Source organism: Bos indicus x Bos taurus, chromosome 25 (assembly GCF_003369695.1).
Source record: "Bos indicus x Bos taurus breed Angus x Brahman F1 hybrid chromosome 25, Bos_hybrid_MaternalHap_v2.0, whole genome shotgun sequence".
Lineage (NCBI taxonomy): Eukaryota > Metazoa > Chordata > Mammalia > Artiodactyla > Bovidae > Bos > Bos indicus x Bos taurus.
The window spans coordinates 38,693,344-38,704,369 of NC_040100.1; the positions used below are offsets into that span (position 1 = coordinate 38,693,344).

Below are 11,026 nucleotides of genomic sequence, written 5' to 3' on the forward strand. Positions count from 1 at the left end.
GAAAACAAGTTGGAGTCAGAACAGAGTTGTCACAGAGTAGGGCTTCAGCCTGTTGGGAGCAGCTAGGCCAAGAACTGACAAAAGGACTGAAAATTGGTGGCGGTCGGGAATAACGCTAGGAAAGGGTTGGTGAGGGAGACGGCAGAGCCTCCTCAGCTCTTGCTGGTCGTCCACGAGAGTAGGCATGGGTGACAGTTTCCAGCGTTAGAACATTCATGTTCTGTGTTTAAAAGTCAACCCACCTTTACTTTGGAAGGACCCTAGAACATGATTATATACGTGCCGCCTTTGTGTCTTGGTTAAAGAAAAAAAAGCAAATTTCAGTCCACCCTTCCATCCAGACATCTGTGTGTGTGTGTTGTGGTTTGTTCAAAACAGCCAACATCAAGGACCCAGAAAATCAAGCTAAGTTTTCCAAGACCTTTTCAGCCCTGAAATTCTCTAAAGAAGTTTTACTTAAGTTTTGTAGTTACAAGAAAAACAACAAAAAAAAAACCTTGTATGATGGAAATCAATAAATGCACATTAAAGAGGAAAAAAAATGCAGAAATGGAAAAAGCTGAAAAAGCACCCTAGTCCCACCGTCAGAACAAATCCGTTGTCTCCGTGGTGTTCCCTCCGGCTGCTTTTTGGAGGGTGTGGGGCCGTGTGACACGTCTGCTGTATGTACAGGTCTGCACTGGTGTCCTTGCCGTGAGTGCGTGAAGATGTTCTGATTGATTTCCAGCAGAGGGCTGGCAGCAGAGCCCCAGCTGGGGGTCCCCGTGCTGCAGATGGAGACGGGAGAGTGAGGGGACCACCAATGCCTTGGTGCTGGTGTCGAAGGCAAGTCAGATCACCTGCTCACCTCCTCAGACCCGAGGCATCTGCAGTTGACCCCAAGGAGGCACCAGGCCTCCCGGGCTGTCGCTGGGACGTCCCCCTGCGGGTCTGGCCTGTGTGCCCCTCTCGGCCCAGAGCGTTACGTGTTGCTTCACCCCAGGGCTGGACCCGGCCGGATCTCCAGGGGCCTGAGCCTTCTGACTGACAGGACTCTTGCCGGCAGGCGGCTGAGGCCAAGCGGACGCCTCCCGAGATGCCCTGAGCTGCTGGAGGAGCCGACTCTTTCCCGTGCAGTCCCTGTGACACGGGAGACGTGACCGCCATCAGCGCTAAGTGGAGCCAACCTCCCAATGCTGTGCCACAATATTGGGGTACTGTGCCCAAAACAGGACACCAGCAGAGGGGAGCCAGGGTGCTTCCGGAGTGTGTGCCTGGTTCTCAAGACACTAAAGAAATCAAGACTGCGGCCTCCCAGCCCGCGCTGTCACACAGCACGTCAGCACATTAAAGGCCTCTGGGAGGACACCTGTGTGGCACTTCTCAACCCCAGTTCGTCTCCCCTTTTTGTGCCTGGGATGTCCAGCCACACACCACGTGGGAAGAAAGCTGCAGTGGACTCTGACACTCCTAAAGGGCAGAATCTGCAAGGTCTGGAAGTCCAAAAGCGACAGAGACTGCCAGAGCGCGTAGTGCAAATTCACCCCACGGCCCTGGGGTGGCCTCTGCTCCTCAGAGACCTGAGCCTTCCCTGAATCTGACGTTTCACTTAGTTGACCTGAGCCTTTCCTCTCTGGCCGTTAACCAATCACGTAGTCCCATCCCTACAATATCTCTTCACCTCTGTTGCCATCACTGGCAGGGAGCAAGTCAATTTGTGGAGCTATTTTTCAGAAAGAAAATGTAATCCCTTCTTGAAACCAAGCTAAGGCATCCTGGGGGTTGTCTGGAGGGGAGCAGGTCAGGCTGGGCTACCCTGCCAGCCTCCCAGAGCAGCCCACACCCTCCTGTGCAGGCTCTGTGTGTGCAAGATGCTGAGAGCAACAACGTTAGAAATTCGAGCTGGGACCAGGTGAGCATCCCCGCCTGTGACGGTGAGGGGCGCCCATGCGGTTACCGTAGCCTGGCTGGGCCCTGCGGGTCTCTCTGAGCTGCTGTCTCTTCCGCCTCCTCGCTGTCAGAGGAGCTGGAGTAGGAGCTGGAGCTGCGGGCAGACGAAAGGTGGGTTCCTCTGGAATCGCACAGTCTACTCTGGCCAGGCGTGGCTCCCGCCAGGGACTTGGAGCACCCAGGGCTCCCGTGTGACACAAGGCAGGAAGATGGGCAGCCAGCCAAAGCCGCAGGGCCAGTGAGCTTCCTGCAGGTGGTGGAGGGGTGCGGCCAGGGCCGGGTACCCCAGCCTCGGCTGAGTGAGCCCCCTGTGCCCCAGCTTCCCCACTCCCTGCAGGGAGGGCCTGTGGCTGTGGCCCTGTGGGACTGTGGGCCAGGCTCAGTTCCTGGCTGGAAGCCCTTCTCCAGTGAGGAGAGCTCCCAGGACCTGCTGTCCAAGTCCCCTTCCTCCTGAAGCAGCAGGTCCGCCGCAGGGCTGTCAGCGTTTTCTGTACCTCTCCAAGGGCTCCTGGTCCGAAGTCTTCGTTGGCCGCAGGTCAGTGAATATGGTGGGAGGCTCTGCCGGGTTCCTCAGCTGCATGTCCTGGGCTAGCGCCTGGAAGCCCAGCTCCCTGGAAGCACATCTTGGGGGTGGGGGTGGCTGAGTCACTTCCTGGTGGTCACTGTGAGCTGCCCGTGCTGGGCTGAGCACCCCTGTGCAGGACCCTGAGAACAGCCCTCAAGATTCAGGCCAGCGCTGTCCAGTGGAACTCTGAGTGGCGCCTAGATGTTCTGTGTCTGCACTTTCCAGTGTGGTAGACACTCACCAAAAGCTATTTAAACTTGCATTTAAGCTAATATAAGTTAGAAATCCCATTCCTCAGCTGCACTAGCCATGTGTAGCCAGTGGCTACTGACTGGACAGTGCAAAGTCCTTTCTACCGGACACATGGGTTGTCAGGGACAGAAGCCTGCTTCAGCTAGCTCAGGCAAGAAAGGGAATTCCTGGCTCTCAGACTTCTAAAAAGGGTGGGACCACCAGAGTGTCGGAAGTTGGGATGCAGCTGGGCCTTAAGGGACCTCAGGGCCCTGTCCCTACCTCTGCCCACCCCATCCCCCAGCTGACCTGGCTGGGGACAGGTGCTTGGGGCTAGCCCAATCAACAGTGGCCAGAGGGAGAGGGTCCTCCCCTAGGGAGGATTCCCATGGGGTGGGAAAGAGCAGGTGCTTTGGGGCCTGAGTCCCAGCCCTGCCACTTATGTCTGGGCAAGTCAACCTCGCAGCCTGTCTCCCCCTCAGTAAAACGGGGGGTGATAGTAATACTGACCTGATCACATTCTTGAGATGAAGAGAAATACACATCAGGTGCCCCGCCTTTAAATCAAGGCACCATAAACGCCGAGAGAAGCTACCACTAGGGAGGATGGGGCCAGGGGCCAACAAAGCCCACCTGCTTCCGCTTTCCCGTGGCCGGGCTTCCCGGGCTGTATCAGCAGGCACTCTCCAAGCAGAGGCGGCGGTTCTGGACTGCCTGGCACACAGGAGGCTCAGGCGTTCCATGAGCCGGTCCTGGGTGCTGGGCTCGGTGTGGTCTGCAGAGAGGGCGAAGGCAGCTTGGTGGGGACACGGCCCCCACTTTGACCCACTGCAGCCTGAGCCTCAGGACTCCTCGCGTGGACGTGCTGGGCTTATGCACAGAGAAGTGCCAGGGGCCCAGCCCACCCTCTGCGGCTCACAACCTTAGTGCGGCCCCCTCCAGCTCAGCAGGGTGAGGGGCCCCTTCTTTCACAAGCAGGGAGCTGTGTGCACCCCGGGAAGCAGAGGTGACCACGTGTTCACAAAGTAGTCTACTTCCTGGCTCCTGTCTACTTGTCAGAGGGAACCATGCTTAACAGTTCTGTGTGTTTTTTCCTTTTTTTTTTTTTTTTTTAAATAGCAACAGGGGGAGTTTCCCTGGTGGTGCAGTAGTTAGCCTTCCAATGCAGGGGTGCAGGTTCAATCCCTGGTAAGGAAGCTAAGATCCACGTGCCTCCTGGCCAAAAAACCAGAAACATAAGAAATAAAAAATGCAAACAAACCCAAAACAGAAACAAAATTGTAACAAATTCTATAAAACCAGCCCACATCCAAGAAAAATCTTTAAAAAATTTTTTAAATGGCAACAGGATCATCCTCTATAGGTTTTTTTGTTGTTATTTTTGCCTCACTTGGTGGGACAAGACTGAGCAACTTCACTTTCACTTTTCACTTTCATGCTTTGGAGAAGGAAATGGCAATCTGCTTCAGTGTTCTTGCCTGGAGAATCCCAGGGACAGGGGAGCCTGGTGGGCTGCTGTCTATGGGGTCGCACAGAGTCAGACACGACTGAAGCGACTTAGCAGCAGCAGCAGCAGCAGCAGGTGGGATGTGGGATTATAGTGCCCTGACCAAGGATGGAACCCATGCCCCCATGCAGTGCAAGCGTGGATTCTTAACCTCTGAACCACTAGGAAAGTCCCCCTCTATAGACTTTTTTTCACTGAATATACTTTATATCCTTCTGTGTTGACATAGATGTGTGATGATAGATTGTAGAAGTGGAATAGCTTAATTAAAGGCTTGTGTGCTTTTAAATGAAGAATGGGGGAGTGGTAAAGAATCCACCTGCCAATGCAGGAGATCCCTGGGTCAAGAAGATCCCCTGGAGCATAGTGGAAACCGACTCTAGTATTGTTGCCTGGAAAATTCCATGGTCAGAAGAGCCTGGTGGGCTGCAGTCCATGGGGCTGCAGAGAGTGGAGCAGGAGTGAGACTGAACGCACAGCACACAGACGGATAACAGATCCTGCTACACTGCCGCCCCAGCGGGCAGCCACCGAGGCCCTCAACCCTGCCCCGGAGAGTTTCTCCATATTGTGCTCTAAGAGGTCAAATTACAAACAAAACCCTTTTTAAAAGGAGCCTTTGCTCTGGAACCAGGGGCTGGAAATTGCACCTTCTTTAACTCAGGCCTGCTTCCACTTGCTTTTATGGGCCAGAGTGTCCAAGAGGGATGGGAAACTCTTTTAGGAAACTGCCCAGAGCCAGGCCACAAGCCCAGTGAAGGAGTTACCCCTGGCTTTGTAAACAGAGGCAGTGGAAGCAGGATTCTGTTTAGGAACTGGCTGAAGGGGGCACAAAATGCAGGATTACTTGGCTTCCAGAGGGAAAGAGGAAGGCTGAGGAGGTGGGAAGGAAGGAAAAGGCAGTCACGTATATAGCGGGTGGATGAATGAGTGCATTGGTGAGTGAATGAAAGGATGGATGGATGGGTGGATGAAGTCTAGCGTCCTGCGTGTGTGGGAAGGTGAGGCCTGAGCAGCACAGAGGCACGGCAAGCTGCTGAGGTGACCCTGCCCAGCCCGCCTCCCCGTTTCACTGGGAAGCCCTGGAAGGAGCCGCTTGTGGAGATGTACTGGCCCCCCACCCCATCCCCAGGGCTCAAGCTCAAACCTTGGCCCTGGAGGCGGCCAGCTGCCCACCACGCAGCTCCAGGAGCACCATCTCCCCGGTCCTCTTCTCGCCCAGTCAGACTCAGAAGGACTTGATCCAAATCCCACTCTTCAAGTTCCTGAAATAATTAAAGCAGTGATGATGAGGCTGCCTCGGGATCCCAGGAACAGGAATTCTGGATCCACCGAGGCTGTCCCGGGGCAGAAACCAGGGTTGAGATGAGGCGGCTCACTCACCCACCCCGGCTCACCCACCCCACACATAGGCTTTGCAGAATGAACCACCCCCGTGAAGGTGGGTGGGGCCTGCCTTTCTTGCCACCCCCTTTCCTGTGCCTTTTTGGGGGCAATACTTCTATTTCTGGCACAAAGACATTGTCTGGCTTGGAGGAAGCTCAGTGTCAGTTTAAAACTAGGTTCAGACAGGTTTAGAATGTTGGGAGGTTAGAACGTTTTGCTTCTTTAAGAAACACAGCAGCAGTTGGGATTGGAGGGCTTGGAAGAGGGCTGTGGGGGCGGTGATGCAGTGGGCACAGAGATGTTAATCAGGAGTAAGGATGTCCTGTTAAGACAGGGGCTGAGGAAAGAATGGAATTGACAGGAGAGAATTGGTGAAAGTGACCTCCAGGTACACTTGATGCCAGTTTTCTCTAGGTTGTTACGAAAATCTGTCAAATAAGGCAACAAAGATAATTTTGTGATGTTTCTATGTCATATGGGGGCATCTTCTAATGAGCCCATCTTTCTCGGGGAGGGCTGGTTTGACTGACCAGGGCTCACCTGTTTGACAACTTTGTAAAACTGAGAAATGCAAGAGTTTTCTTTTCCCTCCATTGGAGCAGCTAAGCCCAAAGGTACCGGTTCTGTTGCCCCATTGAGCCTACTCTACTTAGTGTAGCAATTTAATCTCCACATTCCCCACTCCCCTGTTGAACAAAATCCGTTTCTCACGATCTCTTTGAACCGGCTTTGTCATCTTGCTGGTTCTCGTGGATGATCTAAATAATAGCGTTAATGGGGGCTCACTATTTGTTTGAGAATAAGGGCTTGAACATTTTCAGATGCTGCTTTGTCACAGTCTGCTCTATCTTCTATGTCTTCAAGATGATGCTTGGGATGGGTTTTTTCTTTCTTTCTATTTTAAGAAAGCTGGGGACTACCTGCTCCTCCCTGTTCACTGTAACTCTGAGGATTGTCTGTCTGACAGGTAGGACCTGCTTGCCTGACGGTAGGCCTGGTGCCGTGGGCCTGATGTCATTGCTACGAACTGAATCTGTGTCCCTCCAAAATTCATGTGTTGAACTCCTAATCCCCAGTGTGATGGTATTTGAAGGTGATGAGGTCACGGGGGTGGAGCCCTCATGAATGGGATTGGTGCCCTTAAAAGGAGACTCCAGAGAGCTCCCCCTCGTTCCAAATGAACCAGGAAGCATGCTTTCAACTAGACACCAAACGTGATGGAGCCTTGACCTTGGACCTCCAGATTTCAGACTGTGAAAAATTAGTTTCTGTTGTTTAAGCCCCCTGCCCAAGTCTATGGGACTTTTGAGGGTAAGACAGGTGTAGTGGGGAGGACCACCACCTCGAGGAAGCCTGGGCTGGGAGCACGCCTACCTGGAGGGAAAGGACGGGCAGACACCCTGGGGGCCCCTCTGAAGGCACCTCCACAGCGTCGCAGGCCTTCTCCTTCCCTCGGCTCGCGTCAGGGCAGGCTGGGTTGCGGCCGTCCCAGGTGACTTTGTGGAGGATGTCTTTCTCGATCATCTTCCTCCTCTCCCTCCGCAGGGCTTTGCGGCTGGCTGCATCTGAGCCTTCCTGAGCCTGTGAGGCCGCGCCCAGGGGCTCTGTCTGCAGGCCTGCTTCCTGAGGGGAGCGGGTGGCCTCTCCCTGAGGCCCCTGGCGAGGACTCTGTGACGCACTGGTGTTGAGGGTCCCACCTGCATCATCATCCTGCCGTGGGGGGGTCTCTGCAGACATCCTGAGAAGAGAGCTGCTCTTGCTGGGGGCCCTTCCTTCCAGAGGGGCCGACTCCTGGGGCCGGGGCCATGCGTTCCACTCACCCCAGGGCTCCATGGCGGATTCTACAGGCACTGCAGCTAGCTAGGCAGGAAACAGGTGTTCCTGGTTAGCAGCCTCCAAACATCCCTCGGGGGCGGGGTGGGGGGGTGTGTGGTAAGATGCGCAAGGAACATAAAATCTGCCATGTCAACCATTTTTAAATGTACAGTTCCGTGGCATTGACTCTATTCCTAATGCTGTACAAACCATCCCCACTGTCTATTTCCAAAGGTTTTTCATCACCTGGAACAGAAACCCTGTCCTCCCCTCCCCCAGCCCCTGGTGAGCTCTCATCTACTTCCTGTCTCTATATTTGCCTGGTCCAGACATTTCATAGGCGTGGAATCACACAGTATTTGTCTTGTGTGTCTTTCCACTTGGCTTCGTGTTTCCAAGGCTCCAGTGTTGTGCTGTGTGTCAGGACTGCATTCCTTTTCATGGATGAATTCTATTCTGTTGTATGGATACACTTCATTGTATCCATATTGTCTGTTGTTTATCCAGTTGTTTATCCATTTTGTCTGTTGATGGACACTTGGGTTGTTCCACCCTTTTCGCCAGTGTGCACAGGTGCAAGTGGTTAGAGGTAGAAAAGACAACACCCAGGCCTCAACCCCCGTGAGCTAGTACAGGCTTTTCCATCCCAGGTTAAACCATAATTGTCTGGAAGAGTAACTGCCGAGGTAATTGTAGAAATGAAAAAAACACAAAATTAAGTGAAGTGGATATGGTTCCAACTGAACTAACCAGGGCGCTTGGCAGCCTTGGCAGTTTTCCGGTTTAGAGTTATTTCAGGTGTATTTCTAGGCATGGCTGGGGGTGTGGGTGACTTCTGGTGTGGACATGCCCTGGCTGCATGTGATGACCCTGGGTCGGTGCTTGCACTCAGGACTGTGTGTGGTGAGGGGTCAAAGGGAAGAGCAGGGGGTACAATCAGAAAATCATGTCCCTGCCCCCAGCTCTAAGCGTTCTGGGCTCCTGGGAGCATGACGTGCACAAGGCCAGTAGATGTCTGGTGTGTGAACTCCTTGGGCTGTACCTGGAGAAAGGCCCAGGTGATGCTAGACCGGAGGCGTTAATCTCTTTAGAACCACACTGCTTTAGAGCCCAGTGAGGGCCAGGAGCACCCACACCCTATTCTGACGGGACAGTCCAGGGTTCATGGACCCCTGGAGCCTGCATTTAACAGACCTCAGGAGGAGACCCAGAGGAAGTGACCCAGGCCCCAGCGGGGTCGTCGGCCAGTTCCTCTGACAAGTCTGGAATCAGGACAGTTTGATTTCGCTGGAAGATGAACAGCTCCTCGTCCTCGCAGTCTGACTGTGGACAGATGAGAAGGCTTTGGGTTAAACGGCCGGAGGCAGAGCCAGGAGGGCCTCAGCTTCCACCCACCTGCCCTGCCCCGGGCTCTCCGACTGTCTGGGGGGACCAGTTCTCTTCCAAAGGGCCTTGCTGACACCGATTTCAGAGGCTGACTTAGAAATGGGCTCAGCAGCACCACCTGCTGGAGGTGAGATCCAGGACACCCAGTTCTGGGTTACCTGCCACCGGCTAAGCCCAGTTAATGCCTGGCACAGAATGAGCAGGGCAATGAGGTGACAGCTTGGTACTTCACTTACATGACACAGAGCTCTCCGGTTAGCATCGTGTCTGTCATGGGAGGAAAGGACAGTGGGGGCCTTAGAAGATGTCGGAAGAAGGTGCTTGCTTACCGCAGAGGAATCAGAGTCCAGAGACGGGAGCTGGTGCTTGACGGCCTCAAGGATGGCATCCCAGGGGTTGGGCAGTGAGGGCCGCCCATCTTCATCAGGAGATGCCATGGGGTGCCTCTCAGCGTACCATCATCCAAGGAACCTTGCAGAGGACATGGAGTGAGGTGAGGGGGGTCCCAGAGACAAGGGTCCAGAGCTCAGGGTGCTGACTTTTCAAAGCATACACATACCATCCCTTGCCTTGGGAGGTGTAAACAGATTGGGGGACCACATACCCCATCTCCCTTCTAGTTGGCAGGCTCCTGTTACTGAGTGCCAGGCACTGTGCCATCATGTACTGTGTGTGTATGTCCGCGTGCACAATGCAGGATGGAGCCACAGATGAATGGATATGATGATAGTTTACAATAATATGTAGATATATGTACTTGATATGTGGGTATATGGATATGTACAGAATGATACATATATATATAGATATATGTATAGATATATGATACATATAGATATATGTAAACCATATATGTCCAATATAACATAGATACTATTATTATTTACAGACAGAATTTGTATCAAAGTCAGAGGGGATTTCAAGCCACTACTTTTTACTGCCCCCTTACAAAGGAACAGAATAGACATTTTGGAGTCCCCAGAACACTTTTTTTGGAGTTGACACTCAAATTATCAGGCACTTGGCCAACACACCCCTTTTGTATCCCAGAGTCTTAACAGACCCCCTTCAGGGGTCAAGGAGGCTTAGAAATGTGGGGTGATGGCACTTTAGAGCTGGCGTCTTGAGAGTACTTGCAGCCTGAGAGGCCTCTGTCACTATAAAATGGGAAGAGGACACTCCTGCCCCAGCCCTGGCCCCCAACAAGGGAAGCAGCAGGCGAGGTGAATGGGGGCTTTTTGCTTTTTCTGTGCTCACAAGAGTGGGGCAGGAGCTTGGTGTACCCTGATCTGGGAACAGAAGGGCAGGTCTCGTATATACATCACATGATGTTCTCCGGCTGCAGGGCAGATCAGAGGGCAACAGAATCACCTGGTTGAAGGGGACAACCAGAAACTCTTAAGTTCTCCAGGAGGACAAGGTAACAGAGGAAGAAAAGGCATTACAGGCTGCGGCAAGAGCACCTAAGAGCTCAGAGGAGTGAAAAGTACCCAACGTGTTGGGGAAAGAAATTTTCAGTTGCTGGAGTTTGCGGTGCAAACGGACCAGACCGTGAAGGGTCCTGAACACCAGGTTGAGGAGCGTCGCTCACCGAACGGACTGCCGAAGGCTACGCGAAGCAGCAGCCCCAGTCCGGCAGAATCCTGACGGTTCCTCCACGTCCGTTTCTTGGCTGCAGCCCGTTAGCCCCGCCCACCGCCGGACCGCGGGTTGTTATGACAACTGGACGCCACCGTCCACTCGGGTGGGGCTTTTAAATTCTAAAGTTCGGAAACAGGAAACCATCGCGCGTCCTCCCACCGATTTCCCAGCTCGTTTCCCCAGCCCCCACCCCGTCCACCACCCAACATATATCTCCGCAGCTGCGGCCTCGGTCTCCGCCTCTCTTCCCGGCCTCGACAAGGACGAAAACGGCCCGCCGCCTTTTCGGTCGTGTTCTCCTGCTTGGGCAGCGGCGCGATTACTGAGGCCGTCGCCGCCTTCGGAATCCCGGCTCCGCAGTCTTACATCACTGGACGGCCAACTCCTTCCCACCCACCCCCCCGCTCGTCTTTCGGGACTTAGCGCGTCCTGCCGCTCCTGAAACACGATTTGTTCCCCTGGCCAGCGGAGGGGCGGAGCAAGGCGGACTCCCCCTGCTCATTGGCTGCTGCGGGCGTCACACAGCAAGCCGGGCTAGCTGACCGGAAGGTCCGGGTGCGGGACGG

The 11,026-nt window shown here is 54.0% G+C and overlaps 1 protein-coding gene across 2 annotated transcripts; it reads right to left on the reverse strand.

Annotated features, from left to right (window-relative positions):
- Positions 1 to 406: 406 nt before the first annotated feature.
- C25H16orf71 (chromosome 25 C16orf71 homolog) lies at positions 407 to 10,845 on the reverse strand. 2 transcript variants are annotated; one of them, XM_027527294.1, is made up of 10 exons: positions 10,411 to 10,844; positions 9,149 to 9,290; positions 8,628 to 8,756; positions 6,993 to 7,478; positions 5,380 to 5,497; positions 3,359 to 3,500; positions 2,424 to 2,552; positions 1,937 to 2,023; positions 848 to 1,119; positions 407 to 767 (listed from the first exon to the last, which is right to left on the reverse strand). In XM_027527294.1, exons 2-9 carry the CDS (start codon positions 9,254 to 9,256, stop codon positions 852 to 854), a joined length of 1,467 nt encoding a protein of 488 aa, XP_027383095.1. In that variant the 5' UTR covers positions 9,257 to 9,290; positions 10,411 to 10,844; the 3' UTR covers positions 407 to 767; positions 848 to 851. The 2 variants fall into 2 exon arrangements, with proteins under 2 accessions (XP_027383095.1, XP_027383096.1); XM_027527295.1 differs by lacking the exon at positions 1,937 to 2,023 and having other exon boundaries at positions 10,411 to 10,845.
- Between the last annotated feature and the right edge of the window lie 181 nt (positions 10,846 to 11,026).